The 21853-nt window shown below is 35.8% G+C and overlaps 2 protein-coding genes and 1 pseudogene across 2 annotated transcripts; all 3 read right to left on the bottom strand.

The window, feature by feature from the left end:
* Nucleotides 1-2241: 2241 nt before the first annotated feature.
* LOC149267444 (nucleolar complex-associated protein 2-like) lies at nt 2242-3170 on the bottom strand. Its single transcript, XM_089411795.1, has 2 exons — nt 3135-3170; nt 2242-2862 (listed from the first exon to the last, which is right to left on the bottom strand). Exons 1-2 carry the CDS (start codon nt 3168-3170, stop codon nt 2242-2244), a joined length of 657 nt encoding a protein of 218 aa, XP_089267921.1.
* A 1-nt stretch (nt 3171) lies between these two features.
* On the bottom strand, nt 3172-9836 carry LOC149267443 (nucleolar complex-associated protein 2-like; annotated as a pseudogene).
* A 5663-nt stretch (nt 9837-15499) lies between these two features.
* Nucleotides 15500-21220, bottom strand: LOC149267442 (protein indeterminate-domain 14-like). The gene is made up of 3 exons (XM_089432746.1): nt 20777-21220; nt 18863-19265; nt 15500-16721 (listed from the first exon to the last, which is right to left on the bottom strand). Exons 1-3 carry the CDS (start codon nt 21006-21008, stop codon nt 15788-15790), a joined length of 1569 nt encoding a protein of 522 aa, XP_089288872.1. The 5' UTR covers nt 21009-21220; the 3' UTR covers nt 15500-15787.
* Between the last annotated feature and the right edge of the window lie 633 nt (nt 21221-21853).

Here is a 21853-nt window from a genome sequence, read left to right as displayed (position 1 = left end):
ACGCCTCTGTAAACAGACAAAGGTGCGTATATGAAGTTTTACAAGAAAAATAAAAAATGAGGCCTGATGAAAAGATCAGACTTGAAGTCTGAGTTCCTACAAGAGCAGGCAATAAAATCACAGTAAGCAAACTAAGAACTGAGCCCTGATTGGCACTGAATAACCCAAACTAGGAATAACAAGATTGTTATCCCTAATGGAGTCACCAATTCTGTTAAGGGAATAAGTCCCCTAGGGCTTTGGGTCAGAACCCTATCAGAGCAGGAGTAATCTACAGCAAGAAACACGCATACAACTCAAGCAACATGCTTAAATAAACTAACTATGCGAGGATGAACATACCCGGATGTCCTCCGTTTGGGTAGTTCTAGCGAGGGTTCAAACTCTCTGCAACTCCTGATGATCTTCGAATCTGCAAATCAACCAATTCGAATACACATAGCAGCAGATGAAGCATTTTAGTAAAATCAACTTTATATCATATAAGTATATGGTTAGTTATACATCAAAATAGTCATTCATATATAAACCATAACAATAACATCAAATGCATAAACAAAGTCGATATCAGGAATAAGACATCGTTTATTTTTATTGTAGAAAACTATAATAAACATGGAAAGGGTCACCTGAGTCTTCCTCTTCCGGCTCCCAAGTGAAACAGTCCTTTAGGTCTGTCCAGTCCCAGTCTTCAACAGCCTCCTTCCATAACCAATACCATGCTATCTCAATCAAGTGGGAGAATATCAACACTCAAGAAAACAAGGGTTTCCTGAACTTGGGGAAGTGCTTGAAGCACAGGGATACTTCAGACTTGATCAGGGGATAATCTCAGTATAGTAATTCTATCCTTTCTCTCCTCCTTAAGGCCTTCCCATTGAAGTCTTTTTATACTTCTCCCAAATTAGTTTTTTAGTTTGGAAACAGTTGGGAACAATTGGGCCACGGGCACTAGGCAATAATCAATAGGTAAAACCCGTGATCTTTGCCCATAATTAAGGAAATTTAATTTTTTTAAGTGTTTTAACACATATACGCGGGTTGGGTATAGACTAACCCATGTGTACACGCTTTTATCACAGGGAAAAGTAGCGTACAGGAATTAAAACACTGTTTTTAAAATGTTTGGACCAAGCCTGGAAGGAGGGGTTGCCCTAGGCCATAAACCAAGCATCACAAATACCAAGGGTGATATTTGGAGCTATAACACCATCGTATGAATCGAATCGTGATCAAATATGAGTATACCCTTACACCGCCATACGAATAGAATCACCACCGTACGAATCAAATCATGATAAAATATGAGACGCGACGTATAGAAAACCCGACCGACAGGGATTTACGCAGGATGATCACCCAGAATTTGGTTAGAAGGTAGCGTGGTCAACGAATTGACTGTTTTTGAATCGCAATGGATGAGGCAACATCGAACATTGACTGTTTTTGAATCATAGTGGATGAGGCAGCGTTGGACAATGGAATTCAAGAACCTCTCTGTATATAGGAAGTCGATAATGTTTCTATTCACACAATCGCATCCATGCTTCTTGGTCTATGAATCGCAGTGGATGACGCAGCGTCGAACAACGGGATTTAATAACCCCTCTGTATATATGAAGTCGATAATGTTTAGGTTTGCACAATCACATCCACGCTTCTTGGTCCTGCCTACGTCATCTGTCAGAAAATATTTGCAGTCGGCAGCCAACATATGGAGGTGTTTATCCTTGTTGGGAATGTATGGCACAAAATATACACACTCATATTGGAAAGCACGAATTTCAAGAAAACTTTTAGCACCTTTAATGCTATTGAAGAGTCAAAAACTTTCCCATATCCTCCAGTTGGTGTCCTGTCTAGTTCTTTACACTCTAGCATATCAAAAAGTAAAGAAGCCACAGGAACAAAAATTCCCCTAGCAAAAGAAAGTGTGTTTAACATTTAGGTACATCTCAGCTTCAAAGGGGTATAGCGTGCAGTAGGCACCAAATGAGTAACTCCAATTACAATATAGCGTGCAATAGGCACTAAATGAGAAACTCCAATTACAATGTGAGCCATTGGATAGGAAGGAGGTTGGAAGTCAATACTGATCGCATTGACACAAAGAAATTTAACCCAAAGTTCAAGGTAATTCATAAATTTCCAACTGTAAGCCTTCTCCAATGCTTCCTTGGTATTTAATGTGAGCGCACGTCGTAAAACCATTCCCAACTGATTAATGAATATAAATACATGCTAATAAGAATTTGATAAGTCCACTCCATAGAGTTCCACAACATAGTTCTTTAGGGATTCAATCTGTTGAAGGTTTGTTGTGTTGAAAAAATATGACTTAATGAGACCCTCAAGGTCCTTCCATCGTGGAGTGTCTTTCATTTCTAAAATTTCTTCCCTCTTTCCACCTGGCAGAGGCATTCGCAACAATTTCCTGAATATACCATCAATTTCACCAAGAACAATTATCATGATTGTGTTAAAGGTATTGATGTTTACAATTTTCAAAATTGAAAGAGAGTCATCTCTTCTCCCATCCCCATAGTGACATGTAGTTCTAAAAGCTTGCAGGAGGCAACGAAGAGCTCCTATGTTTTGTCGCTCCTTTATTTCTTGACACCAAGCATCAACATGAGCAGCTGTGAGGAACTTTTTTGATGAAGACTTCAAACTTTTGTTCTTAATCTCTTCTAGTTGACCAGGCTTCAAGACACTTTCCTTGAGATTCTCTTTGTCTTCTTCAGAGTCAGTGTTATATTCATGATTGACTTGAAGAAGTTCCTTTTTATGTTCTTTTAAAAATTTCAAAAAATTAGGATCATTCTGTTTAAGTATCTCTAATTGTTTCTTGTGCTTACCACTCTTTAATTGCAGTGTCTTATTTTACTCTGGTTGAGAATGGCATCTAGCTAAAGACTAAGAGAAGTCTCAAGTTCAGAATCCTTTTCAAGAGCTAAGCCTTCTGAGAAATTCAATGCATTATGATCTTGGTTTGCCTCTGAAACATTGCTTAGCATATCTTGTTTAGATTGCTTAGCATATCTTGTTTAGACTTTCCATTATCATGCTTAGATTCTGAAGCTGATATGTGAATTACATCCTAAACTTGTGTTGGCAACTCATTCGATGAATACCAATAACCTCTCTTTCACCTTCTTGATTGATATCATTCTAATCCACATCAAGATCAACTTCATCTGGATCATTTTCATATTCATCATTCTCGTCCATATCAAGATCAACTTCATCTGGATCCTCATCTTGATCTTGTTTCGTTACTTTACTGTCCCTATCATCTTCCTTATTATCAATTTCCTTTTGACATCCTTTAACTTCTGCAAATGATTTTTCTAAATGCTGAAATGCTTCTTGAATTTTACTAAATTGCTCAATGCATTCAAGACTGAACGTAATGGCACATTGTGTGGTGAACAACGTTCAAAGACCCGCATGATTATATTGTGTGCCATGGCTCTGATACCACTAAAGCATCAAAACTGATAGCTTGTAGGCTTGAATGTAAAAATACATGAGAGGCATTTGTAATAATAATTTATTATATATAAAAATGTACAAGTGATGAATGTTACAATGAGGACCTGCATATATATAACTAAGCAGGTGTCCCTTCGTGACTGGGAATGTCTTTTAGACATGCCTTTTCACTTAAATTAATGACTATTTAACATTATCAATATTTGATTATTTAATATTTAGATTTATTTTATTTATTTACTTGTTATGAATTATATTCATAACACTTGGTCTAAAGAAAAATCTAGTTTTTGTAGCTGTACTTGAAGATAGAGGATATGATGTGGTATTCAGTATAGGGAAGGCCTATCTGAAGCATGTTGCTACTAGACAGGTTAAGAAGATTGGTATTAGGATTAATTATCTCTACAAGCTAGAGGTTGAAGCATGAGTTGCATTGAGTAGCAAGGCATAACATGTTCAGGGCTGAGATGTTGGAGAGATCTGGCATAGGTCCATGGGACACCTACATGATGAAATTTTGAAAATAATGCAATAGATCACCACTGGACTTCCAAAATGCACCCTTAATCAACATGATGTTTGCAAGGGATGCACTCTTGGGAAATATGTTAAATAATCCTTCCAGGGCTGAGATAGCAGAGCTGGAGCCATCTTGGAGTGAGTTCACTTAGATTTGTGTGGACCATTTTCCATAGTCTCAATTGCAAAGTACATGTATTATGTGATCTTCATAGATGATTTTTCCCACAAATGTTGGATCTATTTCATGAAGAAGAAATATGAGGTTTATTCAAAGTTTGCTGAATTTAAAGCCTTAGTTGAAAATGATACTAGAAAGAAAATTAAATCCATGAGAAGTGATAATGGAGGAAAGTATGTTTCTAATGCCTTCAAAGAATTATGTGACAAGGATGGTATTAGAAGGGAGTTGATTGCACCCCACAACCCACAACAAAATGGGGCTGCAGAGAGGAAAAACAAAAGTGTTGTAGGAGTTACTAGAGCAATGTTACATGACAAGGGATTGCTACTATCCCTGTGGGCATAAGCTTGCAATACAATTGTTTACTTGTAGAATTGGAGCCCTCACAAAATTCTTGGAATGAATACACCTGAAGAGGATTTATCTGGGAGGAATCTAGATGTCTCCCACTTTTCAATTTTTGGATCCATACTTTATTTTCATGTCTCCAAAGATAGCATGAAAAAGTTGGAGCCCACTATAGAGAGGGGGGTATTTATGGGCTATTCTATGACACCTCATATTTATCGAGTGTACATGCCCTCACTCAAGATGACTGTTATGAGGGATGTGAGATTTGATGAGGAGAAAGCCATGAGGGGCTCTCTATAGTGAGATTTGAGCATACCTCCAGAGGAGGAGCTTCTATCTCCAAAGGAGGAGCCTCAATCAGATCCACAAAGTCATATCTTGCTGAAAGGAAAGATAACATTCCAAGAGGATGATGTGGAGCAGCCACATGTGGAGGAGCAGAGTACAAGCCGAGTGGAGGCATCCACTCACACAGAGACATCCAGAGAATGGAGGAAGAGAACCGGTATGGTTGACAAGTTGGTGCAGGAAGCTCAGGAGCAGGTTGGATGTCCTAGCTCCTTGCATAGATAAAGGAGATTACTAGACATATATACAAGATATATGGCACTCATATAAGAGTTGATTGATTTTGAGCCATCTTCTTTCAAAGTGGAAACTTTCCAACAAGTGTGGTTGGATGCCATGGTGTAGGAGTATAACTCCATCATGAAGAACAATGTTAGGTAAGTAGTGCCCAAGCCCAAGAATAAGTCAATTATTGGTTCCAGGTGGTTGTATAAGGTGAAAGATGCAATTGATGGCAGTGTTGAGAAGTACAAGGCCATATTTGTGGCAAAAGGATTCTCACAAGTGGAGGACATTTATTATGAGGAGACATTTGCCCCTTGCAGCAAGATACACATCTATCAGGACCATGCTTGCATTGTCTGCACAGTTGGGGTGGAGGAGTCACCAAATGGATATTAAAATCACCTTCCTCAATGGAGTGGTTGAGGAAGAGATCTACATTGAGTAGTCTGAGGGGTTCGAGACTTTTAGCAATGAGACACATGTGTGTAGGCTTGATAGATCCCTATATGGTCTCAAGCAGACACCTCATACTTGGTACACTTGCATAGATTCTTATCCCAGTGGATTGGGCTTCACTAAGAGTGAAGCATATGCCAATATCCATTACATTATGGTAGATGTCAATATGCTCATCTTATTTCTCTATGTGGATGATTCGATACTGACAAGAGATGGCAGGTTGATCAATTCTCACAAGGAAGATCTTGCAAGAGAGTTCGAGATGAAGGATTTGGGTTTGATGCAATACTTCCTTGGCTTGGAGTTGTGGCAGGGAGATGGAGAGATATTTTTTGGACACAGGAAGTACACCTCTGAAATCCTTCAGATATTCCATATGCAGGATTGAAAATCCATGGATACTCCTCTAGGTACTAACTGGAGGAAAGAGGATGTCTACAGGGGAGGTAGAAGATGGCACTATATAAAAACAGTTAGTTGGGTCCTTTATGTACTTGGTGAACACAAGGCCCGATATTTGTTTCGAAGTCAACCACCTTAGTCAGTTCATGGGGGAGCCTACCAAGCTTCACTGGAAAATAGCAAAACATGTTCTAATATACCTTAGAGGCACAATATACTTTGGTTTATGGTACAAGAAAACTAATGGAGTGAAGCTCCAAGGCTTCACAGATGCAGAGTGGGAAGGGAGTCCTTGAGATAGGAAGAGCACATCAGGAGCAATCTTCAGCTTTGGGTTAGTAATAATTTCTTGGTACAACAAGAAACCGAGAACTCAGAAGAGGCCGAGTATATGATCGTTATTCAAGCAACATGCGAGGCTATTTGGATGAAAACAATCTTGGTTGGTCTCTTCAGTTAGGGGATGGAGCCTACATTGATCCAATGTGACAATCAGAGTTGTATAAAACTCTATGAAAATCCAGTGATTCATGATAGGTCCAAGAATATAGACATCAGGTACATCACCTAAGGGATTGTGTGCAAAGGAGGTTTCTTATGTATATGCGACTGTGTCCCTACACAGGTGCGTGTACAGTGCTTCTACCAAAAGAAACTCGCGTATATGTGGTTTTAGTTCACATAAACAAGCGTGTGTATGCCTCTGTAAACAGACAAAGGTGCGTATATGAAGTTTTACAAGAAAAATAAAAAATGAGGCCTAATGAAAAAGATTAGACTTGAAGTCTGAGTTCCTACAGGAGTAGGCAATACAATCACAGCAAGCAAACTAAGAACTGAGCCCTGATTGGCACTGAATAACCCAAACTAGGAATAACAAGATTGTTATCCCCAATGGAGTCACCAATTCTGTTAAGGGAATAAGTCCCCTAGGGCTTTGGGTCAGAACCCTATCAGAGCAGGAGTAATCTACAGCAAGAAACACACATACAACTCAAGCAACATGCTTAAATAAACTAACTATGTAAGGATGAACATACCCGGATGTCCTTCATTTGGGTAGTTCCAGCGAGGGTTCAAACCCTCTGCAACTCCTGATGATCTTCGAATCTGCAAATCAACCAATTTGAATACACATAGTAGCATATAGATGAAGCATTTTAGTGAAATCAACTTTATATCATATAAGTATATGGTTAGTTATACATCAAAATAGTCATTCATATATAAACCATAACAATAACATTAGATGCATAAACAAAGTCGATATCAGGAATAAGACAACGTTTCTTTTTATTGTAGAAAACTATAATAAACATGGAAAGAGTTCACCTGAGTCTTCCTCTTCTGGCTCCAAGCAAAACCGTCCTCTAGGTCCGTCCAGTCCCAGTCTTCAACAGCCTCCTTCCATAACCAATACCATGATATCTCAAGCAAGTGGGAGAATATCAACACTCAAGGAAACAAGGGTTTCCTAAACTTGGGGAAGTGCTTGAAGCACAGGGATACTTCAGACTTGATCAGGGGATAATCTCAGTATAGTAATTCTATCCTTTCTCTCCTCCTTAAGGCCTTCCCATTGAAGTCTTTTTATACTTCTCCCAAATTAGTTTTTTAGTTGGGAAATAGTTTGGAACAGTTGGGCCATGGGCACTAGGAGGTAATCAACAGGTAAAACCCGTGATCTCCACCCATAATTAAGGAAATTTAATTTTTTAAAGTGTTTTAACACATATATGTGGGTTGGGTATAGACTAACCCGCGTGTACACGCTTTTATCATAGGGAAAAGTAGCGTACAGGAAGTAAAACACTGTTTTTAAAATATTTGAACCAAGTCTGGAAGGAGGAGTTGCCCTAGGCCATAAACCAAGCATCACAAATACCAAGGGTGATATTTGGAGCTATAACACCATCATATGAATCGAATCATGATCAAATATGAGTATACCCTTACACCGCCATACGAATCGAATCACCACCGTACGAATCAAATCATGATCAAATATGAGACACGACATATAGAAAACCCGGCTGACAGGGATTTACGCAGAATGATCACCTGGAATTTAGTTAAAAGGTAGCATGGTCAATGAATTGACTGTTTTTGAATCGCAACGGACGATGCAGTGTTGAACATTGACTGTTTTTTAATGATAGTGGATGAGGAAGCGTCGGACAACGGAATTCAAGAACCTCTCTGTATATAGGAAGTCGATAATGTTTCTATTCACACAGTCGCATCCATGCTTCTTGGTCTATGAATTGCAGTGGATAACGCAGCGTCGAACGACGGGATTTAAGAACCCCTCTATATATATGAAGTCGATAATGTTTATGTTCGCACAATCGCATCCACGCTTCTTGGTCCTACCTACGTCATCTGTCGGAAAATATTTGCAGTCGGCAGCCAACATATGGAGGTGTTCATCCTTGTTGGGAATGTATGGCACAAAATATACACACTCGTATTGGAAAGCACGAATTTCAAGAAAACTTTTGGCACCTTTAATGCTATTGAATAGTCAAAAGCTTTCTAATATCCTCCAGTTGGTGTCCTGTCTAGTTCTTTACACTCTAGCATATCAAAAAGTAAAGAAGCCACATGAATAAAAATTCCCCTAGCAAAAGAAAGTGTGTTTAACATTTAGGTACATCTCAACTTCAAAGGGGTATAGCGTGCAGTAGGCACCAAATGAGTAACTCCAATTACAATATAGCATGCAATAGGCACTAAATGAGAAACTCCAATCACAATGTGAGCCATTGGATAGGAAGGAGGTTGGAAGTCAATATTGCTAGCATTGGCACAAAGAAATTTAACCCAAAGTTCAAGGCAATTCATATATTGCCAACTGTAAGCCTTCTCCAATGCTTCCTTGGTATTTAATGTGAGCGCACGTCGTAAAACCATTCCCAAGTGATTAATGAATATAAATGCATGCTGATAAGAATTTGATAAGTCCACTCCATAGAGTTCCACAACATAGTTCTTTAGGGACTCAATCTATTGAAGGTTTGTTGTGTTGAAAAAATATGACTTAATGAGACCCTCAAGGTCCTCCCATCATGGAGTGTCTTTCATTTATAAAATTTCTTCCCTCTTTCCACCTGGCAGAGGCATTCACAACAATTTCCTGAATATACCATCAATTTCACCAAGAACAATTATCATGATTGTGTTAAAGGTATTGATGTTTACAATTTTCAAAATTGAAAGAGAGTCATCTTTTCTCCCATCCCCATAGTGACATGTAGTTCTAAAAGCTTGCAGGAGGCAACGAAGAGCTCCTATGTTTTGTTGCTCCTTTATTTATTGACACCAAGCATCAACATGAGCAGCTGTGAGGAAATTTTTTGATGAAGACTTCAAACTTTTGTTCTTAATCTCTTCTCGTTGACCAGGCTTCAAAACACTTTCCTTGAGATTCTCTTTGTCTTCTTCAGAGTCAGTGTTATATTCATGATTGACTTGAAGAAGTTCCTTTTTATGTTCTTTTGAAAATTTCAAAAAATTAGGATCATTCTGTTTAAGTATATCTAACTGTTTCTTGTGCTTATCACTCTTTAATTGCAGTGTCTTATTTTACTCTGGTTGAGAATATCATCTAGCTAAAGACTAAGAGAAGTCTCAAGTTCAGAATCCTTTTCAAGAGCTAAGCCTTCTGAGAAATTCAATGCATTATGATCTTGGTCTGCCTGTGAAACATTGCTTAGCATATCTTGTTTAGACTTTCCATTATCATGCTTAGATTCTGAAGCTGATATGTGAATTACATCCTGACCTTTGTGTTGGCAACTCATTTGATGAATACCAATAACCTCTCTTTCACCTTCTTGATTGATATCATTCTCATCCACATCAAGATCAACTTCATCTGGATCATTTTCATATTCATCATTCTCATCCATATTAAGATCAACTTCATCTGGATCCTCATCTTGATCTTGTTTCGTTTCTTTACTGTCCCTATCATTTTCCTTATTATCAATTTCCTTTCGACATCCTTTAACTTCTGCAAATGATTTTTCTAAATGCTGAAATGCTCCTTGAATTTTACTAAATTGCTCAATGCATTCAAGACTGAACGTAATGGCACATTGTGTGGCGAACAACGTTCAAAGACCCGCATGATTATATTGTGTGCCATGGCTCTGATACCACTAAAGCATCAAAACCGATAGCTTGTAGGCTTGAATGTAAAAATACACGAGAGGAATTTGTAATAGTAATTTATTATATATAAAAATGTGCAAGTGATGAATGTTACAATGAGGACCCGCATATATATAACTAATCAGGTGTCCTTTCGTGACTGGGAATGTCTTTTAGACATGCCTTTTCACTTAAATTAATGACTATTTAACATTATGAATATTTGATTATTTAATATTTACATTTATTTTATTTATTTACTTGTTATGAATTATATTCATAACACCTGGTCTAAAGAAAAATCTAGTTTTTGTAGATGTACTTGAAGATAAAGGATATGATGTGGTATTCAGTATAGGGAAGGCCTATCTGAAACATGTTGCTACTAGACAGGTTAAGCAGATTGGTATTAGGATTAAAAATCTCTACAAGCTAGAGGTTGATGCATGTGTTGCATTGAGTAGCAAGGCAAAACATGTTCAGGGCTGAGATGTTGGAGAGATTTGGCATAGATGCATGGGACACCTACACCATGAATTTTTGAAAATAATGCAATAGATCACCACTGGACTTCCAAAATGCACCCTTAATCAACATGATGTTTGCAAGGGATGCACTCTTGGAAAATATGTTAAATCCTCCTTCCAGGGCCGAGATAGCAGAGCTGGAGCCATCTTGGAGTGAGTTCACTCAGATGTGTGTGGACCATTTTCCATAGTCTCAACTGCAAAGCACATGTATTATGTGATCTTCATAGATGATTTTTCCCACAAATGTTGGATCTATTTCATGAAGAAGAAAGATGAGGTTTATTCAAAGTTTGTTGAATTTAAAGCCTTAGTTGAAAATGATACTGGAAAGAAAATTAAATCCCTGAGAAGTGATAATGGAGGAGAGTATGTGTCTAATGCCTTCAAAGAATTATGTGCCAAGGATGGTATTAGAAGGGAGTTGACTGCACCCCACAACCCACAACAAAATGGGGTTGCAGAGAGGAAAAACAAAAGTTTTGTAGGAGTTACTAGAGCAATGTTGCATGATCAGGGATTTCTACTATCCCTGTGGGCATAAGCTTGCAATACAATTGTTTACTTGCAGAATAGGAGCCCTCACAAAATTCTTGGAATGATTACACCTGAAGAGGATTTCTCTGGGAGGAATCCATATGTCTCCCACTTTCAAATTTTTGGATCCATACTTTATTTTCGTGTCTCCAAAGATAGCAAGAAAAATTTGGAGCCCACTACAGAGAGGGGGGTCTTTATGGGCTATTCTAAGACACCTCATATTTATCGAGTGTACATGCCCTCACTCAAGATGACTGTTATGAGGAGTGATGTGAGATTTGATGAGGAGAAAGCCATGAGGAGCTCTCTATAGTGAGATTTGAGCATACCACCAGAGGAGGAGCTTCTAGCTCCAAAGGAGGAGCCTCATTCAGATCCACAAAGTCATATCTTGCTCAAAGGAAAGATAACATTCCAAGAGGATGATGTGGAGTAGCCACATGTGGAGGAGCAGAGTAAAAGCCGAGTGGAGGCATCCACTCACACAGAGACATCCAGAGAAGAGAGGAAGAGAACCAGGATGGTTAACAAGTTGATACAAGAAGCTCAGGAGCAGGTTGGATCTCCTAGCTCCTTGCACAAATAAAGGAGATTACGAGACATATATACAAGATATATGGCACTCATATAAGAGTTGATTGATTCTGAGCCATCTTCTTTCAAAGTGAAAACTTTCCAACAAGTGTGGTTGGATGCCATGGTGGAGGAGTATAACTCCATCATGAAGAACAATGTTAGGTAAGTAGTGCCAAGCCCGAGAATAAGTCAGTTATTGGTTCTAGGTGGTTGTATAAGGTGAAAGATGCAATTGATGGCAGTGTTGAGAAGTACAAGGCCATATTTGTGGCAAAAGGATTCTCACAAGTGGAGGAGATTGATTATGATGAGACATTTGCCCCTTGCAGTAAGATACACATCTATCAGGACGATACTTGCATTGTCTGCACAGTTGGCGTGGAGGAGTCACCAAATGGATATTAAAATCTCCTTCCTCAATGGAGTGGTTGAGGAAGAGATCTACATTGAGTAGCTTGAGGGGTTCGAGACTTTTAGCAATGAGACACACGTGTGTAGGCTTAATAGATCCCTATATGGTCTCAAGCAGACACCTCATACTTGGTACACTTGCATAGATTATTATCCCAGTGGATTGGGCTTCACTAAGAGTGAAGCATATGCCAATATCCATTACATTATGGTAGATGTCAATATGCTCATCTTATTTCTCTATGTGGATGATTCGATACTGACAAGAGATGGCAGGTTGATCAATTCGCACAAGGAGGATCTTGCAAGAGAGTTCGAGATGAAGGATTTGGGTTTGATGCAATACTTCCTTGGCTTGGAGTTGTGGCAGGGAGATGGAGAGATATTTTTTGGACACAGGAAGTACACCTCTGAAATCCTTCAGATATTCCATATGCAGGATTGAAAATCCATGTATACTCCTCTAGGTACTAACTGGAGGAAAGAGGATGCTTCTACAGGAGAGGTAGAAGATGGCACTATCTACAAATAGTTAGTGGGGTCCTTTATGTACTTGGTGAACGCAAGGCCCGATATTTGTTTTGTAGTGAACCAACTTAATCAGTTCATGGTGGAGCCTACCAAGCTTCACTGGAAAATAGCAAAACATGTTCTAAGATACCTTAGAGGCACAATATACTCTAGTTTATGGTACAAGAAAACTAATCGAGTGAAGCTCCAAGGCTTCACAGATGCAGAGTGGGAAGGGAGTCCCTGAGATAGGAAGAGCACATCAGGAGCAATCTTCAGCTTTGGGTTAGCAATAGTTTCTTGATACAATAAGAAACTGAGAGCTCAAAAGAGGCTGAGTATATGATTGTTATTCAAGCAGCATGCGAGGCTATTTAGATGAAAACGATCCTGGTTGGTCTCTTCAGTTAGGGGATGGAGCCTACATTGATCCAATGTGACAATCAGAGTTGTATAAAACTCTATGAAAATCCAGTGATTCATGCTAGGTCCAAGCATATAAACATCAGGTACATCACCTAAGAGATTGTGTGCAAAGGAGGTTTCTTATGTTACAATACATTCCTACAGAGGAGCATGATGTAGACATCTTGACAGAGGCTTTGTCAAGAGGCAAGTTCAAGTTCCACAAGAGTGGGATTGGGGTTTTTCAGAACCTTTTTCTTTCTAAGAGGGAGTATTAAATTATAGTAATAAAAGACTTCATTTGACTTGTACCTTAGTCAAATGAGAAAAATTGAATTCAACTTCAAGCAGGATGAGTCGTCAAGTGATCAATAGGAGTGACATGGCCAAATCACTCAGTTAAGTCAGTCAATTCGAGTTTGTGGGCAAGTAGTAGAGTTGTGTACAAGTTGATGGCTAAGTTCTAGCTATTTAGTGGTGTTATCTTTAGTGTTTGATAGTTGACTGAGCTTTAGTCTAGAATAGAGTCAATTAGGAGTTTAGTTGAGTAGTGGAACTATTGTAAACTCAATTGACTCTTAGTTAACTAGTTCATTTACTAAAAATAGCCCTAGTCATGCATGCAATTCAAATTGCCTAGTGAAGTTGGAGGGAAAAGGAAAATTGTAATTATTATTGTATACTAGTGAGTGTACAGAGTTTGTTACATGCAGGTGAGTTATTTTCCTTGGGAATTGCGCAAGGAAATAGGATCTTTCCCTATTCTTTAGGAGCAAAATTGTGCAAGGAAATAGGAGGAAGCAAAAGCCTATTTTGTCTAAGTATTGGGCAGAGAAGAATCAAGGAGAGAGATCAGTATTGCAGTGCAAAGGGAGCTTCAAGCATTAAAGTTGTCATTGTAATAGCTCATTGTTCTCATATAATATAATACAAACAGAGGAGGGGATTTTCCCAGTTGGGTTCCCTAGTAAAAAATGTGTTCATGTGATTGAATGATTGATTTTGTTTCTATTGTATGTTTTCCCTTCCACAGATTGAGTAGATGAAGTTTTATGTCTTTTGATTTCAGTTGAATTCATTAGCAACTACAGAAATTTAAGATTTGTCTACATTAAAAGCTCTTCCTTTGACCTAAAACTTTCAATGTTTCCAAACCCTCAACGTCTAGCCACTTGCAGAGCAGAGAACCAGAGGGAATGAATGTTAGTTGCGTGCTAATGGAAGAATTCATGTCCTTCATTGCCAGTAAATGCCTTGTCCTCATTTGATCCTCCATCATTTGAATGTGGCATTGGATGTGTTCGGAGAATGATTGGTACGCAACCTTTCTCATTAAAATCTTATGTAGTACTAGCATTAAAAATATATCGTACCTTAAATAATGCGTAAACACTTCGATCCAAAGTAAATAATAAATTTCACATTCATGGAAATTATGAAAAATAAACAAATAATTAATATTTATATAATTTTTAAAAATAAATAAGATAATTACTTTTTAATGGTAAAATCTCTATATTATTTATCTATATTAAATTTTATTTTAATTATTTATATTATATTACTATAAAAATCCAAATCAATTTAAAACTTCTATTTTATATTAATATCATTAATCTCCCAATCTTTTTAACTTACTATACTAAACACTAATAATATCTTATATTATCCCATTTTATCATCTTATCCAAAAGCTCTCACTTTACAGTGGCATCATTACACTCCACCATTTAACCTTCTTATATTATCCCATTTTATCATCTTATCCAAAAGCTCTCACTTTACAGTGGCATCATTACACTCCACCATTTAACCTTCTTAAATAGAAACTAATAATTACACATTTTTATAGAGATATTATTATATTTTAAAATAATACACTAAACTACTTTAACACCATTCTGACTTTATATTGACATTATTATACCAACCATATTTTTATTTTGATAAATATTAATAATATTTTATCTTTGTTAAAAATCTACAATGGTACTAGGAATACTCAATGATTACCCAGTTTTATTATATAATTATACCAAACTATCATTTAACCTTCTTTAATAGACATTAATAATATCTGCTCTTTTATGTAAATATTATTATATTTTTAATCCACGAGAATGATACGAGTAATATTCAATAGTTAGCAGGTTAAGATGCATGCCACATGGAATATGTAAAGCATAGAATTATCCTTATCTTGCCACACAACTGGTTTTACTGCCTTGGCTCACAAAATATTTTAAAATATGATGAATAAGAATGAAGTAAAGTATCACAGTTTACAATATTTCTAATTGCTTAATCTCGTTTTTATGGTTGATTACAGACACATGAAAAAAATAAAAAAAACAACTTTAAGGAAGTACAGGATTTCAGTGACTCCAAGTTCCAAATGAAATGAAATGATGCGATACACCATATAATATTAAGTGGACTTGCAACAGTGTCCAATATTTGAAGAATCAATCCCAGCGTTAAAAGAATGAATGATAACTTCAGTACTAATAAACACCCAGAATAGGCGAGATATCAAATTTATAATGCTAATTTCCCAGAGTTCAATGCACAGGCAGCCATAACCAGGAAGAAATATTCCTCATTCAACATTCATATGTGCATGCTCCCGCCTTCACATGGCTTCATGATTCATCCACCATGAAAAAAAAACCTTTGGTTAATTGCAGGGTTCGATCTTTGTGGAGGAAGTAACCGAGCTTGACACTGTTCTGCTAACATGAGCACCGTACAGCTGGTCATTAGGTTTTGATAACGACATCTGCATTTTATCTTGGCTGCCCTTGTCAATTTCTATGACAGTTGGATTGGAGAACTGCATGTACCTCATCCTGCTAACTTCTGGAAACACGTTTCCATGACAGTTTTCATCATCTGCGCCACCTTTAATAGACGACAAGAAGCCATTTAGTGAAGGAGATTGATATTGCAGCGGCCACTGAAACTGGCGCTGGCAAGATCTGCATGTTATCTCCAGAGGAGTTATTGCAGCGTCAGAAATTTCTCTGGTTGCTTTTTCTTTCAGGAATCGAGCTTTATCAAGCTCTGCATGAGCCTGTTCTCTTATTTTCTTTGCTCGTTCAAGTTCTATATCTGCTAATTCCAGCTGCCTTTTAGCCACCCTTCGTACATGCTCTGCGTAAGCCATTTCATCGCATGCCAGCCTCATGACCAGCTGTTTTCGTTGTTCAATTTCCTCATTAACCCTGATCTCATTCTCCTCGAGTTTCTTTTCTGTGATCTCACTGCCGAGTCCAATGGATAGCTGCAACCGAGGAGAATTTTTTTCATCTGCTGGCTTTGAATATGGTTGAGGAAATTCAGAAGTTTCAGATGTGCCTTGTTGCTTGGAAGGCATAAGTTGAAGCTCGTGTCTTTGCTCCATTGAAGACCAGTTAGGATCCAGCCTTTCATTCTCGATGCCTCTCCACATGGTTGCAGTGAAAAGAGCAGTACTCTCAGTGGCATTAATGACTGTATTGCCACTGTTTATTCCGGTGAATGAGCAGGGCATGGATAACTGATCATCATCATCAACCATCTTGTCTATAGTTGTAGTGCAATCGTCTTGGTGCTCAATGAAGCTTTCAACTCTACATCAAACATACTTATACCTAAAATCAGGAGCAGAAGGTGATTATATGCTACATTTTCTCCTAAATTTGATGTTGTAATCATGATGGCTTGAAGATAAATTTTTACTGCAGGTGTAATGTGAAAAAAGTAATATTTTTATAGGGAAAAAGAGATTGTACGTAAGAGTTTCAAATCACGATGAGCACATATCTCTATAAACTTTTTACAAGAGGTTTAATGTGAAAAAAGTAAAATTTTTGTAAGGAAAAAGAGATTGTATGTAAGTGTTTCAAATCACGATGAGCACATATCTCTATAAACTTTTTACAAGAGGTTAACAAAAACAATGATAAGAAAAAGAACCCAAGAAACATCGTATCAACTTATGATCCATATTTAAAATAATATATATGAATATAAACAGGTTAATGTATTGGATTGTCATTTAGGATTTAGGATAAAGGATGATTAGATGTAAGAAAATGGAATAAACTTTTTAGCCTAAGATGTTTAAAAAAACAATTATAAACTAAAAAATAACATCATATCAGATTCTTGATACATTAAAAAATAAAAACATACAAAATCAATGAACATGGAGAGACCTATGCTATATTCTAGGCAGGGATTAAAAATATAAATACAAATATAAACATGTTAGTATATGCTATATTCGAGGCAGGGATTAATAATATAAATACAAATATAAACATGTTAATATATTAGATTGTAATGTAGGTAAAGATTCATAACCTAACAATATGGTAAAGACTCATAACCTAACAATATGATATAAGAAATGAATAAAAAAATATATATATAGTTTATTAATAAATGTAAATTTTAAAAATAATAAAAAATTGTTATATTTTTTTATATAAAATATATATATTAATGTAAAATAATTACTTATAATTTATTATTTGGAGAAAATTATATATATATAATTTATCTATTTAATTTTTTATGTAAATTATATTAAAAAGTATAGTCTTCATAATAATGAATCATACTTGAGGGTTATATAAGAACTACAGTGAGAAACTATGAATCACAAAAATTTGTATTCTCAAATATTAAAAAAAAAAATCCAAAATACAAAATAGTGAAATTATTACTCGTATTTATTATAAAACAATATTCACAATTATAATTATAATTGTAATATACATAATTACAACAAAATTAAAAACAATATATACTGAAACAATATATAATAAACTTCAACACTAATTCATAAAATCTTATTTTTTATTTCTTTTAAATAATAATTACATGAAAAATATAACCTAGTTATAAATATGTAAAAAAGAAAAATATAATAAAAACAACAATAAATATGGTTACAATATACATAAATATATCTAATAAATATAACATTACAATATTTATAAATGTCATAAATATATCATTAAATCATAAATTTGAAAATAATGTTTTATGGATTTTAATAAATATGGTTACAATATACATAAATATATCTAATAAATATAACATTACAATATTTATAAATGTCGTAAATATATCATTAAATCATAAATTTGAAAATAATGTTTTATGGATTTTAATTAAACATCAGAAATAATTGTAATGAAAATTTAGATAATCTAATACAAAATACATATCATATTATAATTTATAATCATGGGTAAAAATTATTAGTTTATATAACTATTTATATTTAATAAAAACAAGTTATATTTTTATTTTAAATAACATTTTTGACTTAATAACTTAATATTAAAATTACACCGAAACATTATATTAAATTTTTATATTAAAAAAATTAACAAACAAATTTATATATAACTTTATAAATAAAATCTATATATATATTTCATTTTTTTCTTTTCTTTTTCTTTTTCCTTTTTTTTTTAATCTATTCTCTTTAATCCTATGCAATATTCCTATTAAAAAAAATATTCTAATCTAACTTTTATATATATTTAAAAAAAAGCACACATAACATCACCAATTTTTCAAAACCCAGCTCCATAAACTAACCGATCTTTATATTACAAATATTTAAAAAACTATATTACAAATTAAAATATCTCTCATTTATCAATAATATCAAACTAATTTATTTTTTCTTCTCGTCTCATAAGTCCTGCACCATAGTCATATAAAAATATTATAATCTAAATTATATATGTACCTTGAGAACACGCGACCGCAATCGCAAGTATGACCTCTGGTGCCACACGTTTTGAGATGCGCCTTATAATCCGATTGTACCGCATACGCTTTGGAGCATTTTTCACATGTCCACTGTTTGTTGCTGCTGTGTTTCCTCCGAAAATGTTTTTTGATTCCGACCAGGTCTCCCAGCGCATGAGAAGGATTATGGTGGAGGCATGTTGGTTCAGGGCAAACAAACACTCGTTTAATGCGTGCATCCGTTGTCTCTCGCTTCAATAATTTCCACGGCACCTTATGCCTGCGTCTGTGCATCTGAAGATTTTGGTCTCTCTGGAATCCCTGCTCGCATATCTCGCACACATATTTGTCTGATTCCATCAATGTCTTGGGTGACAATGAAACCACTTCTGCTTCAGGATCTGCATAAACATAATCCGATAAAACTTGTCTTCTGTCTCTATATATAAATCAGTATAAATCTATTTTAAATACAAAATATAAATCAGTATAAATCTATTTTAAATACAGATTTAATATGAACTAATTTTAAATATGAATCTAACCCGAGCAAATCTAACATGAACAAAATTAACATGAACAAATTGAGTGAATTTTAAATATAAATCTAACATAAAATCTAACCTGAACAAATTTAACATAAACTGAGAGATCTAATTCCTTTATTTGCAATTGTTTTTATAAACCAACCAAACATTATTTAAATCCAAATCCAAATCTGTTTATAGATTCTATACTGTAAAATACATTAATCGAGCTATGAAATCCAAATCTTGTTTTAATGACATTATTATCTGTGATTTCCACCCTAAGCACTCAGAAATGTTTGAGAATAATGTGTGATTTCCACCTTGGTTCATATGAGAAAATTAAACACAACTGTTCAAGAAACATGAATCAGGCTCTCATATCCAAATCTTGTTTTAAAGACATTATTATATGTGATTTCCACCATAGTCACTGAAAAATGTTTCATAATAAAGTGTGATTTCCACCTTGGTTCGTATGAGAAAATTAAACACAACTATTCCTGAAGCATTATCATTACAGAAGTATATTATTTTGTCTAAGGTTCAGGGTTCTCTCAGTTCACAAATTTATTTAAAATTGAAGCTAAATTATTTGAAGTAAACTCCAATCTCCACAGCTCAACTCACCAAACCAAAACCTCAAAGAAAATGCATATGATTTGGAAAAAATTGTGAAAATGTTTTATGAATAGTGTGTTTCATTTTCTCATATTGGCATTTCCAACTTGACTTGATTCATCTTCAAGATTGATAAGCCAGTGAGGTTAATCAATGATCTGAAAATATTGAACACAGCTATTCCTGAAACATGACTATTTAAAAAACAAAAGTTGTAAACCTATTCATTGTTTTCTAGGGGCTCCAAGCCACATTCAGGATCAGGTTTAGAGTTGAATCCAGGTTAGTTGTGGCCAACTTTTATTTGAATGAAAGTTTTATGTGTTCTTGATAATGGTGAAAGTTTTATATGTTCTTAAGGGATGGTGAAAAATTTATGTGTTTGTGAAAGTTTTATATGTTTGTGATGAACTATTTGTCGATTTGTGGGTGTCATTTTTGGGCAGGCGCCATGTTAAATTTCTGTGTATCATTCCAATTTTATCGATAAATGTGACGATGATGAAGAAAATTTTGTGTTCCTAATGATGAATGTGACTATGGTAAATTTTTTATATGTTGATGATAATGGTTAAGAATTGAATAAAATCTTTATGTATTGCCAATAATCTGTAGAGAGTACAACCTAAAACATTTCCTATAATCTGCACAGTTATTTCTAGAAGAAATTTAGAACAAAATAAATCTAACCCAACTGAAACAAACAAAATAAACATAACCCAACTGAAACAAAATTTGCAAGCTTGAGATCAACCCCAGCGTACCGGGCGTTCCAGCTGGACGACGCGCTCTCTTGTTGTTTGTTCCACGTAAAACAGGAGGTAAAGGCGATTTGTAATGAGATTGTTGGGAAATGGATTGTGAAGGTGACGAGGATCCATGGAGAAGCCTGGCCGAGTTAGCAGAGCTGCAAGGCGTGCCTGGTTCTGGCGATATCTCTGCCATTTGTCCAAAGAATAGAGCTGAACCCCACCTATTAAGGTATGCATCATTCATAACTTTCCATAGTCTTATTCTCTAAGGAAACTTGATCAACACTGTTCCTATATTCATGTCAATGCCTACAGAATATGGATCCAGCAGAGGGGCATCGCAGCCCTAAAATCAATGGCAAAGAAAAGAATTTAACACAAAAAGACTGGAACTGGGAAAAACACAAAAATGCAGAATCCTGTTCATTTCTGGATTGTTTTTTATTCAACAAAAGGTCATCAAAGTAGAGGCTTGTGTACCAAGCAAAATCCGAGTATCTGCACGTGGAGAGGAGCCGTCAGAATTCAAACCGACCTTTAGAACTTAGGAAAGTGATTTGACAAGTTGCAGATTATAAGCAAATTTAAATTTAAAAAGGATTTTGAGTGTGGAATTAGCAAATCTAATTCTGACGACTGGGTGATGGGCATGAGGGGCATTAAAGTCAAAAGATATAATTGCTAGCTTTGCAACTTTTGTTTCATTCGGAGCTGGGCGGGCAATGAGACTATAGTCCAGGGGACACTTAACTTTTTCCCCATTATGGGCCCTTCCATTAATGCCGGCCATGAGAAAGAGTGGACCCTGCTTCACATTCACATGGCTTTAAATTTTGAATACAAACAAAATACAATTTCCTGTGGTGCAAACCCTTTGGAGCAGAATTGCCTGTCAGCAGGCAGCTTTGTCCCAGAAACCACCCAGCTCCAGCTGGAAAAGCTATGGCTGAGGAATTGCAATGATATTAGCAGGTGATGTTGCCATGTGTCATTTCCTCAGTCTGTCACTTCATTTTTCTAATTGTCTTATCTGCCTCTGCTGGCTGATTCATACGTCAATCCAAGCTGTAGCATTCATTAAAAATATTC

Source organism: Pinus tabuliformis, chromosome 6 (genome assembly GCF_031772625.1).
Source record: "Pinus tabuliformis cultivar Carrire ecotype Pingquan chromosome 6, CPIR1, whole genome shotgun sequence".
NCBI classification, from domain to species: domain Eukaryota; kingdom Viridiplantae; phylum Streptophyta; class Pinopsida; order Pinales; family Pinaceae; genus Pinus; species Pinus tabuliformis.
The sequence above is the reverse complement of the archived record's forward strand: the minus strand, read 5'-3'. Positions and strand labels throughout refer to the sequence as shown.

Excerpts from the sequence above, each read along its gene's own strand:
- LOC149267442 (XM_089432746.1), bottom strand. The coding sequence starts at position 21,008 with ATGAATGATGCATACCTTAATAGGTGGGGTTCAGCTCTATTCTTTGGA. Across the intron at positions 19,266-20,776 it reads TCGTCCAGCTGGAACGCCCG|ATCCTGAAGCAGAAGTGGTT; the intron begins GTACGCTGGGGT and ends ATGTTTATGCAG. Across the intron at positions 16,722-18,862 it reads TGCGGTCGCGTGTTCTCAAG|AGTTGAAAGCTTCATTGAGC; the intron begins GTACATATATAA and ends TGTTTGATGTAG.
- LOC149267444 (XM_089411795.1), bottom strand. The coding sequence starts at position 3,170 with ATGATATCAATCAAGAAGGTGAAAGAGAGGTTATTG. Across the intron at positions 2,863-3,134 it reads AGGTGAAAGAGAGGTTATTG|AGTGGTAAGCACAAGAAACA; the intron begins GTATTCATCGAA and ends CTGCAATTAAAG.